This window comes from Dermacentor silvarum, chromosome 1, assembly GCF_013339745.2.
Source record: "Dermacentor silvarum isolate Dsil-2018 chromosome 1, BIME_Dsil_1.4, whole genome shotgun sequence".
NCBI classification, from domain to species: domain Eukaryota; kingdom Metazoa; phylum Arthropoda; class Arachnida; order Ixodida; family Ixodidae; genus Dermacentor; species Dermacentor silvarum.
The window spans coordinates 101,808,943-101,824,519 of record NC_051154.1 but is presented as its reverse complement, the minus strand read 5'-3'; the positions used below and the strand labels follow the sequence as shown (position 1 = coordinate 101,824,519).

The 15,577-nt window shown below is 43.3% G+C and overlaps 2 protein-coding genes across 5 annotated transcripts in view; one reads left to right on the top strand and one right to left on the bottom strand.

The window, feature by feature from the left end:
* The window catches only part of LOC119433902 (queuosine salvage protein-like), a 62,522-nt gene that overhangs the window by 13,736 nt on the left and 33,209 nt on the right, over positions 1–15,577 (bottom strand). For 2 of the 4 annotated variants that reach the window (XR_007468175.1, XM_049671737.1), the window contains exons 2-4: positions 8,017–8,244; positions 6,004–6,153; positions 4,393–4,516 (exon numbers count right to left, since the gene is read on the bottom strand). Coding sequence is in view for 3 of the 4 variants with exons in the window: in XM_049671737.1 (XP_049527694.1) it covers positions 4,393–4,516; positions 6,004–6,153; positions 8,017–8,244 (502 nt within the window). In the remaining variant the exon portion in view is untranslated. Of the gene's footprint in view, positions 1–4,392; positions 4,517–6,003; positions 6,154–8,016; positions 8,245–10,185; positions 10,569–15,577 lie in introns of those variants that run through there. The other 2 variants (XM_037701188.2, XM_049671738.1) reach the window with 2 other exon arrangements.
* On the top strand, positions 10,693–12,555 carry LOC119433918 (uncharacterized). The gene has a single exon (XM_037701203.2). It carries the CDS (start codon positions 11,025–11,027, stop codon positions 11,841–11,843), a length of 819 nt encoding a protein of 272 aa, XP_037557131.1. The 5' UTR covers positions 10,693–11,024; the 3' UTR covers positions 11,844–12,555.

Here is a 15,577-nt window from a genome sequence, read left to right as displayed (position 1 = left end):
AGTGTAAATTTGGAACTATGGAGCAGTTGGATAGGAAATTGAACGAGCTTAAGGCTAGGAGCAGGCAAAACAATCTTGTGTTTGGTATTTTGGAGCCTACTGGAAAAATGCCAGAACCACTTGAACACACATGTGGTTGATGTGCTTATTTCGAGATATGCTAGGAGTGCAACTATCCTCGGTAGAACATATTCACAGAATTGACCCGGTGACATACTAACAAACCATGCGCTATAATATTAAAGCTTTTTGAGCATCGTGAAAAAGTTGCCATCTTGGAAAATGTAACAAATTAAAGGGAAAGAGCATCTCAGTCGCTGAAGTTTTCTTGGCCGCCACTAGATAAGTTCGAAAGTGTCTTTGGGATAGCACTATTCATATCAGGAAAGAAGGAACAAAAGTAAAACAAACTGGTCTATGAAAAAATAATAATCAGCACTGAACTATATGATATGGACAGAACTGAAAAAAAACACAGATACTTCACAATCTGTGCCGCGGAAACAAACAGTCAGCATTGCACAGATCCGAGAGGGATACATTGAATCAAAGAAGGCCACTTTCCAATGTCTTAAACTAAACGCCCGAAGCATAGTAAAGAAAACAGCTGATTTGTAAAGTATTGTTATCGCCCGCAGGCCCCATGTAATAGTGATTACTGAAGCCTGGCTGCCTGGCGACATAAGAGACTTGAAAGTTGTACTGCATGGCTATCGTATTTATCGCAAGGACAGGGACTCCCACGGTGGCGGCATTGCTATTTTGTACTTGGAGTCGTTATGCATTACAAGACTACCGGATATTACAGGCGTAAAGTATGTTTTGGTAAAAATTCACTTTGATGAATTACATTCGGTAACTGCTGGGTTTACCCGCCCCCCCAACAGTGATAACTCGTTTTTCGAAGCACTTAAAGAATTCATGTGCAACAATCGCACTTCTAACCTCATGCTAACTGGTGACAAAAATGTTCTGTCGGTGAACTGGGACGGCGATTTTCCTGAAGCTTTTTGTAGTTCTGCTAAGCCCTATGTAGACATTGTTTTGTTACATGGTCTAACACAGCTAGTAAAAGCCCCTACGCGAATACACAATGATAGCAAATCAATTCTGGGTATTTTTCTTATAAGCAACAGTATCCGTGACCGCGACCCCAACATTGACATATTCAAAGGTGTCTCGGACCACAAAATGCTGTGCTTAAATCTGGAAACTAAATTGCAATCGAGGCTGGCAAAAAAAAAATTGTATTGTGCCTGTGTTCTTGCGTGCTAGCGACATTGATTTGGTGGATGCTTTAGACAGTTCATTTTCTTTGTCTCATTGTATGAATCAGATGAAATTTGTGTCGATTATGTGTGTCTTTTTCTTTTTTCAAACCTAGTCTTGACCCTAGTAAACAACCTCATTCCACACAAATGTAAAATACAGCATACACGTAACCCATGGATGACGCAAGAGATCGCACATCAACGATGCAAGCTAAACAGAGCGAAAACACAGCTCAGACTGCAACCGTGTTCCAGTGGCACAGATATCAGACCTACGTGAGCTGCTAAGAGAGAGCAAGAGAAAACATTTATTTGGACCATCGAGGTCGTTGATCTTGAGGACAAGTGTATGGTGTCCTCATTCCAAGACTCCACTGGCCATGGCTGCTCGACGTACTTGCTGGACGAGAGCTTCTTGTCCCGCCAGGGTATCGCCGGTCAGCTGTACTTCCCACCACCGCTCAAATGACGTGCTAGGCGTCTTAAAGTGTTGAGGTTTGCGCCCGCACCCCCACGAGATGTTAAAGAGCTAAAATAGCATTTAAAGAGCCAAAGATTCATATGAAAGCGTTCGTCCCAAAAACTTTCGTCTTGTCACCAGAAACGTTCTGGTGATACATTTCGCCAAAAAAGAAACCTGCCCCTATTATTTCTCTCGATGGTATCCCAGTGAGAGATAGTGCAACAACTGCCGAAGCATTGAATACTTATTTTGGCTCCTTACTTTCAGTTGCTGATGGCCAAACACCAGAATTTGATCATTTTGATAGTGCAGCACCTTTTGAAATGATGTGTGTATTTCTGAAGGAGGTATATGTACGCTGCGGTTAAAAATTTAGACGTCAAGAAATCGCTAGGCATAGATGGAATACCAAATATGTTTTTAACTCGCTATGCGGAATGATACTTGAAATATTTATGTTCATTATTTAAGAAATCCCTATCCCATGCGGAACTCCTAAGTGACTGGAAATATGCAAAAATCATTCCAATACCTAAGACAAGCGCGCAATCAGATGTGCCGTCCTACAGACCGATTTCCTTGTTATGCACATGCACAAAGCTATTACAGCACATAATTTTCAAACATCTATTTGTTTTCCTTGAAAATAAAAGCATAATTGGTTTCTTGCAGCATGGTCTTCACTATGGTCATTCAACAGTAACTCAACTCATTAAAACTATCCATGATATAACAGCTGCCCTAGACAGACACAATCAGGTTGACATATTCCTAGATTTTAAAAAGGCTTTCGACCGCATTTCCCATAAAGAATTATTATTGAAGCTAAAGCCAATACTAAAAAATACCTCATTACCAGCTTAGAAAGAAGCCTTACTTTCCTTTAGACGTCAAGTTGTGTGCACTGACAATGTGAATTCATGCGCCACTGCAGTACGGTCAGGCATTCCACAAGGGTCCGTACTTGGTCCTCTCTTTTTTTCTCGTGTTTATTAATCACATTGTTCAGAGCATTCGTGTCAAGATACGGCTATTGGCCGATGATTGCATTATATACCACGAAGTTACTTCACCTAATGACCAAGTTTTACTAAACGCATTTTTGGGCCGAATTCAAACGTGGCGTTCAAAGTGGCAAATGACCATTACTCGCAAAAAGAACCCGATAACCTTCCCGTACTGCTTTGATATTCAACCCCTAGCTGTGGTAACTAACTATGAGTATCTGGGAATTATCATCTCTCACGATCTCAGGTGGAATGACCCCGCTGATTACTATATCCAAAGGAAGGCGATGAAAAAGTTTGGATACTTGTGGAGGTGTTTGGCAAGTCTGCACAAGAGATCAAACTTCTGGCATATAAAACTTTATTCAGCCTTTACTAGAATACCCTGCAGCTGTATTGGATTCATACACAAAAAGAAACATTTCAATATTGGAAAAAATACAGAGAAAATCAGTTAGGTTTATTTCTAACAAATACAGTTAGCAAGCATCACCCACAGCTCTCTTAGAAAACGCTAATCTCAAAAAGCTAGAAACTAGGAGATACTGGGAGCGAACTAAACTTTTTTATCTCCTTTACCACGGACAATTAGGAAGGACACATACCTACCGATGTGACACTAACCAATGGCCCACGCGGTCCTATCATTCTAAAAAAGTGACTGAGCTCGCATATAACACCAACATATTTCAATATTCTCTTTCGTTCAAGAAATATAACTGGAATTCACTTCCCACCGTTGTTGTGCAATGCTCAACGGTATCTTCCTATTTACATGCCCTAGAAGCTATAACACATTGATCTGATGTATGTGAGCATTAATTTTATTTCCATCGTATCTCTCCTGTATAGTTTCTGGAACTTTATGGTATAGTATGTGCACTAAGCTTCCTGTTGTGATCTTTCCTGTTGTTTACTTATCTTATTGTATTCCTTTGTATGTATTTGATTTGTAACCCACTCCTGCCTAAGGCCTGAAACCCAGACGGGCACTACTGAAATAAATAAAATAAATAAATAAGCTCAATTACATAATCTGGCCCAAGTGTGTCATGCAGCAACTGTGGGCAGTCTGTTACTTTAGAAGGAAACTTCTAGCAGGGAGCAGGAAAACCACATAGTCATTTGGTACCCATTTTATTCATGCATGTAACTCTGAAATGTTACCGAATACGCCATTATTATGCACAGTTTCTTGCATGGTCAGACTTTCATCTGTTCCCTCCAATCAAATTACTTGCGACAAGACAGCACAGCACAGGGGCACCATTGGGAGAAGCAAGCAAGCAAGCAGGCACGCACACACACGCACACACACAAAATGAGCATAGAAGTCGAAGTGCCATTCACCTGCAATAGCTCCCTCCTGGGTAGGTTTACAAGATTACATACAACACTCGTAAGGAGGTGAGAAACATTAAGCAACCAATTTTTAGATAAGTGGTGCCTTCTGAAAGTTGTGTTAACCTCCAAATTATTTAGTTCAGCATGAGGTGGCATTCCTTGCAATTACTGTTGATTCTTAGTGCAGAAATATTACCAAAATAAAAAAAAAATTGCTGTACTTACAGCTAAACTGTTCTATAGAAATTTGCAGTAAGTGTAAAAATGGCAATGCAATTTCCAAACGATATCAAAAAATTTCACAGACCTCTAACACCATCAAATGTTCCTTCATCTTGAAATGACGTGAAGTTTTTCACAACCTTCTCAAGCAGTGTTTGAGAACTTTTTTTGCATTCTAGAATGCAGTTGGCAAATGATCCATCATACACCTGTATTCAAGGTTGGAGAAAAAAAAAATAAGCAGACCAGGTTTCACAACGCAGCTGAACTCATTAATAGTGACTAGACAAACTTATTGTATTACAAGTTAATAACCACTCTTTATACAAAACAGCCTCCTGGTGTTATCCCCTAAAAATATTTGCCTTCAATACTGCCGGTCAGATTAGGTTTCCAAAAAAGCAGAATACCACATTGGTTCTTTCTTCAATTCTGCCTGCAGCAGGCATTCAGGGGGAAAAAAAGAAAGAAAAAGAAATGTTTTTTTCCTTTTTATTTGCAGTCCCCTTTTATCAATGTTATTGAATTTCTTTCACTGTCTTATCAGTCGCCTATTCATTCCTTATATTCTTGGTGTTAAGGTATTTCCTGACATTATCTTCCCACTTGTGTTCACTTTGCTTCCTCTTGCCACTGAAGTGCACTGCCGGTCTACTCTTGCCAATCCAGAAATTCTCAATACAGTACTTATTACACGACCAAGTCATCTGTCTTACCTCCTTAAATACCTGCCACACTCTTTCGCCTTGACAGTTCCTTGGAGGTGCTCGTTTTATACTGCCTTTTCTTATTACTCCACACACCCAGCTCAGCATCCTCATTTCAACCATATGCACCTCCTTTGTGTTAGACAGATGCTGCCACTACAGAGGTCGCGATTGGGGACCCCACAGGGGTCAGAAGTGTGCATGCCGACTGGTTAAGTTCGAATTATCTGGCAAAGGTCAATTTTAGGATTGAAATAGAGTTTGGGCCTATAGAAATGCATGTGCGCTGGTCGAGACCTTCGGTCAGGATCAAATTAATGGATGTGTACTGTACATATTTTTCTTGCTAAAAAATCCAGTGCGTGTTAGATCTTTACTTTGTTTAGGAGCTTTAATGTCAAATCTATGTTGGTTCTCTACTTTGGACCCATAGAAAGTGGGCACCCATTAGATTCGGAGGCAAATTAGAATCGAGCAAATAGTGGCCAATGAATCATGGGCGTGTTTTAGGCGTTTTGTACAATTCGAACCACTGGATAATTCGATCAATATAATTGATCCTGTCAGGGTCGAATTAACGAAAGTCGACTGCACTAGAAAGTAAGTGGACAGGTCCCAATCCTTGGTCCTGTCACCCTTCTCCTCTGTAGTTGATGTCAATGCAGCACTATGAACTACCATCACATTTATGAAGTTTTACAGATATGCACACTATTTTCTGAGAAAGTAACTTATACTGGCACAGATGGATAAATCCATACAAATTGCTGACAGCTGTACTTCCATTACAGATACAAAACAAAACACCATGTGCAGGTAATAACCATCAAGTCCCTAAAAATCGAGTCCCTCAGCTCCCCTTATATATCTGTAGGTAATAGTAATAAGAAAATTACAAAACAAATAAGACACCAAAATATTTGTTTCGTATCAGCATTAGATGAATAAACAAGTAAACCTAAGCTGTGAGACACTGGCATTGGACCTACATTGGACAAAACATGGCCCCATTCTTGCAAAACTTTGTGTCTTTCCTTGAGCAGGGGGATCTCCACATTTGTATCAGATCGAAATATCTGCTGCACTTGCTGCAAAGAAATGCTGCGGCAGAACTCAGCACTGAGAAGGGGCACACCTTCCTGGAAGATTAGGCAAAAAAAACAAGCATTTTGTGTAAACCCTGCAGAGTGTGTATGCATGTCACGGAGCGGCATAGTATCGAGTCATGGACACGTTGATTAACGGGGCACCAAAAACGTCGTGGTCTCACAGTGCGGCATAGTTTTGAGACAGTGACACACCGATTAACGGGCGCCGTATGGCCGGCGGCTGCTATTGCTTCTGTGCTTGTCAACGGACCCAAGTGTGTGCGTGTGTGTGTGTGGTGCAGTGTGGGGGCGCGACCTCTGATGGGAGGGGGGGGGGGGAATCATCCGTTCCCTCGCCCCTGATTAAAAGCGGCACGGCCAAGACGTTTGGGAGGAGTCATGAGATAATTAGGTGAACAGTCACCCATACCTGCCATTCCACGACCTAAGGAACTAGGAAAAGGAGAGGCTATTCAAGCACAGGTTTTAGGCCCTGCTAATCAGTCTAGAAGCTGAGACTGTAATCGGCTGAGAAGCAGTGCTGTCCAGTATCGCATGGGCCACTTAGGCACGTAGAAACTCCGAGGAACTAGTTGATGTACGAGACGACAAACCAACGTCTGCAACGAAGCTCACGGTAGTTCGCCTCAAGTTAGCTCAACCTGCTTGAGAGAAGACGTCAGATCTAGACTCCTGGGAAACCCAGCCCAGCAATCGCATCCACCTCAAAAAGATCGGCTCGCCAGCATTCTTCGGGAAAGCTTTGCGCACCGACTTCACGGTTTATGGACTTGTTGCTGCTGCCCGGCCACGCGTATAACATCGCTGATTTTCATTTGAACTTTGTTTTCTTTTGAACTTTGTTTTAATGACTACTGTTACGAGTATTCGATCTGCGCCCTATTTCATTTTTATATCTACTGTTAATTGCTCGTCATAATTATTTGTCGTCATAATTGTGCTATATTAAGTTCAGGTGTGTTAGTTTGTCTTCTCATTCTTTATTTTATTTTATTAATTTGTGTATTGTTAGCAGTCGATAAATATCTTGTTTTTTGTTTACTCTCGACTCGACCCTTTCAGTGTGTTTGCTTGAATACGGAATGACCAACTGGCTTGTATACCCCGTCGATCGACTTCGCGCCGACGGTGAACGGGTGACCGCCGTGACAATACATAATCTTAAACAAAGAGCCATTAATCACTTGCTATCTTTTTTGCATTGCACACTAGCATACTTTGGGCAGTGAAGTTTACACGCAGCTAGTAATAACAATAATCATGTTATAGTAACTGCATAAGAGAAACTTGTCATTGTTAACACTACTTTGCAATCGCCTTCACTGCTTACATGAAAGAAGCGTAAATCTACCATGGGAACTTTAATAGAGTTTAGAAACAGCATACACAAGAGCACTCAAGGTGCACAAAAAAATTGCACTGGTGGGAGTACATATGTGCACAACCCAAATTCAGCTTGAGTTCTTTAGTACGCAGGGTGAAAAGTGTCCACTAACTTCTGGGTCGACTATTTTGAAAACTCTCTTGATGTTGTAGGCCACAATTTGATACCTGCAATATGCGCACACTCATACTGGTGGTGTCTGGTTGTAAATGAGTTTTAAGTTGCACCCACTCCACACTGTAACTTGATTGTACATGCCCCATACAAGTGACAGTGCTTACATGCTATAATTTTTCATATACATAACGAAACGAAGCTGCAATATCCTTGAAGTAGAACTACTAACAGTGAATTGACTTTTCATTAGCAAGTGAATTCAGCCCAAAAATATAGTGGATCAGTTCCTGCTTATCTGAAGTTTGGAAATCTGTTTTACTCATTTTCAGCTTCAGCACTTTACCAGGAATGACAGACACAATCAAAGTGTATGGTGTGAAGAATTGTCTCACCTCCAAAGCGCGAGCCACAACAGCACATAATGAATAGTAGCCAGTATACAGAGTGCCATTCCACTTGACTGCAAACCGTTGTGAACTGTCTTCCGACCAGAAGTTGAAGTTCAGGGCATCGACAAGAAAAACCCACTGGGCTGCAGAAGCATCCGCAACCTTTGGGTGCAATGGATGATCCCTCCACGCATGTGTCCCAACCAGGCCTCTGTTGTAGCAGTCCAGCACCTGCAGTAACAACACGTAGGCAACAGCTACATCCTTCTGGACTGATTGTTGAATTATTAATCATCTGCCCACCACACACACACAAAAAATGTGTTAATGACTGAGAAAGACATTGACAAAGCCGGTGCACAGGACTGACTGTGATCAGCCTACTTGCATACCTTTATGAAAACAGTAAATATGTACAGGGTTTTACATTTTGCTTATGGTTACCAACTCGGCTATTATAGCTCGCTTCAATTTTGCATGCAGCCAATCAAAATCCTGACAAAACAAAGGTGTGGCAACAAAGCTAGCACTATTTTGCCCCCGTGCACGTCTTCACCAACAAATAAAACAAATGTTGATCGGCAAAAAACAAAATTTGTATTCGTTCACTGGAATAGATATGCTGGTTACATCCAGTATGTGGGCTGGCACAGCAAGCAGGACTTAAATCTCTTATCCACCCTCATTATCACTAACTCCCACAATTTTTCAATAATCATCTGTGGAACCTTACAAGCAACACCTTTAAATTGAAATTAGGCACAAATAAATTGACACAACAGCCTATACAAACAGGAGAGGCACCCCTGCTTGTTATCATCTAATCTATCCCTTTATTTTTGTGCCAAATCTCAAAGGTGAACAAGCACCAACAAGGACAAAAAAGAAGCCCCACCAAATGTCCATCAGTTTCACATGACCTATGTCCACAAAACAAGTTAACATTTTTTATTCGTGGCTAGCAGCTTAATTTCCCCTAACTCAAATATAAAAATCTGTTAAAACACATCGAGCTCTTCAGTACTCAAATTTCTACAATCTTCGTCTCAGCGGTAAAGCAGTTATACATGCCAACAAAACTGACCTTCTTGATAACTGTTGCATACTGCATATTGGCAAGTAAAAAAGAAATAAAAAATTAAATTACGAGGTTTTACGTACCAAAACCACGATCTGATTATGAGGCATGCTGTAGTGGGGGACTCCGGAAATTTCGATCACCTGGGGTTCTTTAACGTGCACCTAAATCTAAGTACACGGGTGTTTTCACATTTCGCCCCCATCGAGATGTTGGCAAGTAATCTACTTAGTGTACATTAATGTATTAATAACACATCACATAACTATTTATATCGGCATGGCATAAACTTCACCATTTAATACCTCAGTCGTAGAGCCAAGTACATAGATGCCATGAAAAAACAGCTTTGCAGCCTAGGCCTGCAGGCTGAAATAAAGTGGTACGAACTATGTGCTCCTCAGGTCAACCAATTTAATGCACCGAGACAATTCTATGTTGCACACTTGCATTGGAAAAGATTTTAAGTTTTTGCTGATGCCCCCACCTGTACATATGGTTGAGCTGCACAAATTTTGAAAACTAAAACTAAAAGTAAAGCCCAATTTAAGGCGTTTCCGTGTAAGTAGCACAATAGATACAGCACAAAGATAAGAACACAGCAATCGGAAAAGAAAGCAATGGTACAACGCAGTACAAAATAAAACATTTTCTACATTCATGGCTCGTAAAATTCAGCATGCAGTGAACGTAATCTCGCATCTGTATCGGCTACTACTACGAGGAATGGTTCGACCTGTACGTTTTTATCAATGTCAAGTCATCGTAATCGACCTGCAGAAAGGCCACAGCGTGCTCTTGACAGTATAGCGTTGGCAACAACACGAAAAACGCAGGCATAGCGATAGAACGTTTAAGCAGAACATTGAAAGACTCCGTTTGTTCCGCTGTGTGTCTACCGAACGCCAAGCACAAACAACCGATGCCTCCAGTAATTGAAAACACGCGAGATTGAACCCTCGCTACATCAACCCCAACTTGGCTCGTGTGGCCCGCACATACACAACGCAGTAGGTGCCGGCGCACGTGTTGCTGATATAAGTATGCATGTAATACTAGTGTATACACACAAGACATAATGTAAATGCACTCACAACATCTGCAACCTTGCAAATGCCACCATGATCAATGGTTACGTGTTTAGCGTTTTTGACGATGTAATCTGCCGAGTCCCTCGGACTTAGCACGACCATTCCTGGGAAACAATACGAAGTATAAATGTAGAGCGCGCATGGTCATTAACAAAATTAAATGACAAGAAGAAATTGCCTAAGTGTCACTTGCTTAACGTCCAAGCACGCTTAAAGCGTCTCAAGAAGCACGTTGCAACGCTGCAGCTCACGACGACTTGTCTGTCCCCAGCTATAACACCTAGAACAAACACAAGTGATTTGGCCACCCCTTCGACTTCACTTTAAGCGACTTAAAGAAAAGTTTATCGCTTTTTTTAGCAGCGCACGTGGTGTAGAAGGGCACAACGCACCGAAACGGCCTCACAAACCGTCAGCTGACGACGAGACCGTTGACTGCATTGGTTGCGTGAAGCACGTGACAGCGACTCCACGTGACTGCTGCGATCCAGCCGCAGCCAAGTTGACAGGCTGATTTAAAAATGGCGGCGCGCAACCGGCGAGGCGGCGAGGGGAGCCACAACAATCCTTGCGCAACCACCGGTGCACGGCGGCAAAGGGCAAGCGTCACGTGACGGCTACGTACAATAACCCGTGAGGGGGTGAATGTCCGGCGGTCACCTGTAAACAGTTGCCCCGCGGTCCGCCGGGCGGCCCACGATACCGCGGCGGCGGCTGCTGCGACCCGAGCCCGGAGCGAGCAGCCAGGTCAGTGGCCGTGATGCTGTCGCGCAGGTGTTCCTACGTGGCGCGCTGGCTTGCCCCGCTGCCGCCGCGATGACCCCGTTCGCTGCCGGTTAGCCATGGCGCTCAACTTCTCGAGCGACGACTACGGCAGCTTTAAGGGCCGTCTGGGCCGCGGCTGCTCGTGGACGCGCGAAGAGACGCTACTCCTACTGGACCTCTACGAGAAGGAGCGGCTCAACGACGAGCGTGCCGACTACCCGCCGCACAATACGCCCAAGTACCAGAAGGTGCACCAGGCCATCTCGGGCTTTCTAGGCGCACACGGCTACAGCAGGACGCCCATGCAAGTGCGCGAGCGGCTCAAGCGACTCAAGCGCGACTTCCGAGAGAACCGCCACGGCGAGTTCACCGACCGCGTCGGCACGATCCTGGCCAAACGCGCCGCGCTCGGGGCGCCGGCCTCGCCTCCTAACGGGTCCGTGGTCGTCGCCGCTGTTGCCGGCGCGCAAAGTTCGCCCGAGCACTCGCTAGAAGCGTGCTGCCCCGCCGTGCTGGTCAAGACGGAGCTGGGTGCGCCCGAGCAGCAGTTGTCGCAAGGTAGCACGCCGCGCAATACCCGGGCAGATTGGCAGCCACTGCCTGTATTGCGAGGGCCCGAGCCAAGGGTGGACAAGCAAAGTTCACCCGCGGAGGAGCCCACCGAACGACCGGCTGCCACAGCGTCCAGCAACGGCGGCCCTCGCGCCCGTAGAACCCTGCAGCAGCGGGTGGTGCGCCTCCTGGGACAACTGCTGGCAGAGAGCCGGCGTCAGACACAGGCCGCCGAGGCCTTCCAGCAGCAGCTACTCTACCAGATGCACCTCATCTCCTGCTCCCTCCAGGTCCTGGCTGCAGGCAGCCCCCAGGGTCCGCTGAAGCGCGACGATGCCAGCTGACCCTGCTGCCCGTCCACCAGCACGACATACAGGGTTCTCAGCTGCTGCCCTCGAAAAGTGTAGTGGTCCTTGCTTGACTGCTGACTTGACAGAACTATAATATTGGACTTGTTGGTAAGGCAGTGCACTGCAAGGCAAGATGTGAGCAAAGAGGATAGTGTGCTGTGTGCAACATGTTGTCTGTCCTCCATACTTGCATCCCTTGTAGTGCACCAGTCACACTTCTGCAAAATGCCTTCTGTGGTGGTTTGCAAGTGTGCATATTCCTCGTGGTTCTGCTCAGAATGCAGTTGTCATTTCGTGGTGACTGTATCTCACACTTACTGTGAGGGAAAGATAGATCATGAGCCATTACAAGACTTTGAGGTGAGGTTGTTGCTGTTCTGTGGTCTATTATGGATATCTATTTTTCTTACGGTTAAATGCTTGGAACTGTATGGAGGCAGAAATCACTTCTTTCCAACTTTTGGGAGATATAAAGTCCTCTGTGTATAACAGCGCCTTGAAGAGAAATGTTATTTATGGTCAAATGGTTGGCAAGACTAATATTATATATGTCTACTATGTATACACTATATTTATTGAGGGGCAATACTAAGAAATGCAGTGCATATTGACAAATCTGTGGTGTATTTTTAATGCAATTTCTTGAGCAACCAAAGGAATAATTGCAGTGCAATTGGAGAAATAAAGCAAGTCTTTACACATCTGGGTTATGTTGTTAAAATTTATTTTTTTTAGAGGCCACATCACCAGTGCAAAAAAACTTCAGAAATCGGGCAGCACGGCTGGCACTGTCTATAACTAGAGAGATTTGCTACTACAAGTGCCTATTTCATTTCTTGTATTTATGCCTTCACGGTGTGGCCAAAGTGGCTTTGCAGAAATAACAATAATATTTGAAAATAATGCATGTTGATGGTTATTAGCTGAAAGCATGTATTATTTAACACAGTGTGGACAATTTCCATTCAATGCTTCTGCATGAAGTCATTGAGCTTTTTAAAGATGTGACTGGATCTAAACAGATAACACTAAGCATGAAAGCTGAATGTGGCTGTAACTTCTTAATATATGTACAGTTCTGTCTGAAGAAGCATTCAAGTTGTTTGTATGTCATCCACTTCTTGCTGATATATGCTTTGTCATGGTGTTGTGTAGAAGTTTGCTTTAAGGTCGACTGAAAAGAGCTTTTTGATGCAATGCCTTCCATTTCTAAAAGGGCTGCAGTTGTAACGTGTGAAGTAGCAAACTTGCTACAAGTAGCAGTTATTGGTAAGGATGGCATGTAACCTAGTTTAAAAACATGCATAAGAGAAAAAAATAACTTTTATGTATTATGCATGCATGATTCAGCTGCTCATGGGATTGAGGGTGCTTGGAATGCTGGAATCATTCTCACTTTTACATATGTTTATATATATATAAGCTGGATGATTTGTGCGGGAGTGCCCAAAAACTTGGTCATACTGTTGTCAATCTTGTGTCATTTTAAGACTTCCAAGTGTTGTGGTCATGGATGCAAAATTATGCTGCATATTTCTAACAGGACACACACACAGAAAACACTCTCGCTCACACAAAATGGTGCACAAACTAACTATGCAGTGCAACTTTGCATCCATGATCAAGAACCAACTAGCTTACGCACTAATGATTATCTTTGTTATAAGCACAGCTGAGTTTAGGCAGAGCTCTAAAGATGCAAGTTGATGCAACAGAGACAAGAGTTGGGGAGGTCTAGCCTATGGGAGAAAAAAAAAATCAATTGCTTTCTTGCAAGGCTTGTATTCTGCGCTGCTTGTATAAATGGGTGTACTTGCCTAGAAACTTTTTTTGTTGTGATGGCAAATGCAAGAAGCCTGTTGTACCAGCAGTAGACTCCTTGCATTTTTTTGCCATCTCATTTAGTTTGCAGCAGTAGATTAACTATCGATTTCAGCTAAATGTGCATGCATCAATTTTATTCCTTTTCACAGGCAAGTTTTCTCCAAAATTTGGTGCAAATATATTGCATGAATTGCTGACATAAGTTGCAGAAAGGAGGGATGTTGGGTAAGCTAAAATTGAAGCAGACAGTTGATGTAGCTTCTAAGGCCATCATAAATGTTTCATATCAATTAGGCTACTGTAAGTACCTGTACAGCAGGGCCACAGCACCTGCATTCTAGACCTAGTAAGTTTGTACCTATATAAGATTGTCTTGGTTGGGCTTCTGAGCACGAGGTCGCAGGATCGAATCCCGGCCACAGCGGCCGCATTTCGATGGGGGCTAAATGCGAGAACACCTGTGTACTTAGATTTAGGTGCACGTTAAAGAACCCCAGGTGGTCCAAATTTCTGGAGTCCCCCCACTATGGCATGCCTCATAATCAGATCGTGGTTTTGGCACGTAAAACCCCATAATTTTTTTTTTAAGATTGTCTTGCGATGCTCAGTCAACAGCAGCTGTGCATGCTTTATGCAACTAAAGTGCTTGTGTGGCCATCATTACCTCTGATATTTCATTATAGGTAGCACAAGTAATCCAAGTTGATCTTTTAACCGACCTGTGGTGGTGTGCGACAGTGTTGCCAAACAAGTTTAAAAATTGATGGCAGATGGCCTGTATGTTGTTCTAAGTTCTTTTGTGTTTAATTTTAACAATCTGCTGTGCAATGTTCGCTGTAGCTTTCTCATCACTCTCTCTTGGAATCTCGCCATAGCAGAGTCAAAGGCTAAGACATGTTGTGACGCTCCACTTTGACTAGAAGAGATTATTGTTGCAGACTTTATTAGACTTCTCATCTACTAGTCATTGGTGGCATGTATGGCATTGTTCCTGTCATGGGCTGTGCTAAAGATTTCTTAATTTAAAGCATGGTGTGCCTACTTCCTTGTCCCTTTAGTAAAACATATCTACTAAGATTTAGTGCACTGAAAAGCAAAGGCTGTGCCTTCTGTGTTAAAGCTTAGTTTGACCTAGGCACAATTATGTGCTGGCAACTGCAATGACATTGGGCTTGAATGCACTTTGAATAGAAGTGTCCCATGCAATCAGATTCTGCACTTGTAATTTATTTTGACAGTTTTGCCATTTGCCACTCAGCATCATACCTTTATCACGTTTTTGTTGTAGTGTGCTCTTATATTTATGTCGCACCAACTAGTCCAGCAACAACTGTAGGAACCAGGGGCATAGCCAGCACATCCGGGCATGGTTTAATTAATCATTACCTGCTGGGCGGCGCTGGTTTCTAAATAGTTACGGCATTCTGCTGAGCATAATCATAGCCTCCTATATACTTTATAAAGGAGTATATAGTATATAGGAGGGTATGGAACAATGCCGCTGGTTCGACACTAGGCCGTGGTGGCTGCATTGCGATCGAGGCCTAATTCAAAATTAACCGCTCCTGTCCGGATACCCCACAACAGCGACCCTCGTACATAATCCACTCTACTGCTATGGAACGCACGTGAAACCTTTAAACTGAATTGTCTCATTTCAATTCGGACCAGTTAAAAACAAGCAATATTAAAAAAAAAACGCTGTACCATCCCGGGAATTTGACAATGAACCACTATACCTGGTAAGTAATTTTCACCTGGCATCACAAGGAAATGAGGGCCTGCACGCAACGGCGCTGTATTTCTAAAGTTTGCTATAGTGATGCGCAACTGTCAAGAGGAGCCTGCAGAAGGGCATTTGTACCTACAAAGTTAATCGCGTCATGGTTTAGCGTCCTACACTG

Coding starts and splice junctions, on each gene's coding strand:
- LOC119433918 (XM_037701203.2), top strand. CDS start 11,025: ATGGCGCTCAACTTCTCGAGCGACGACTACGGCAGCTTTAAGGGCCGT.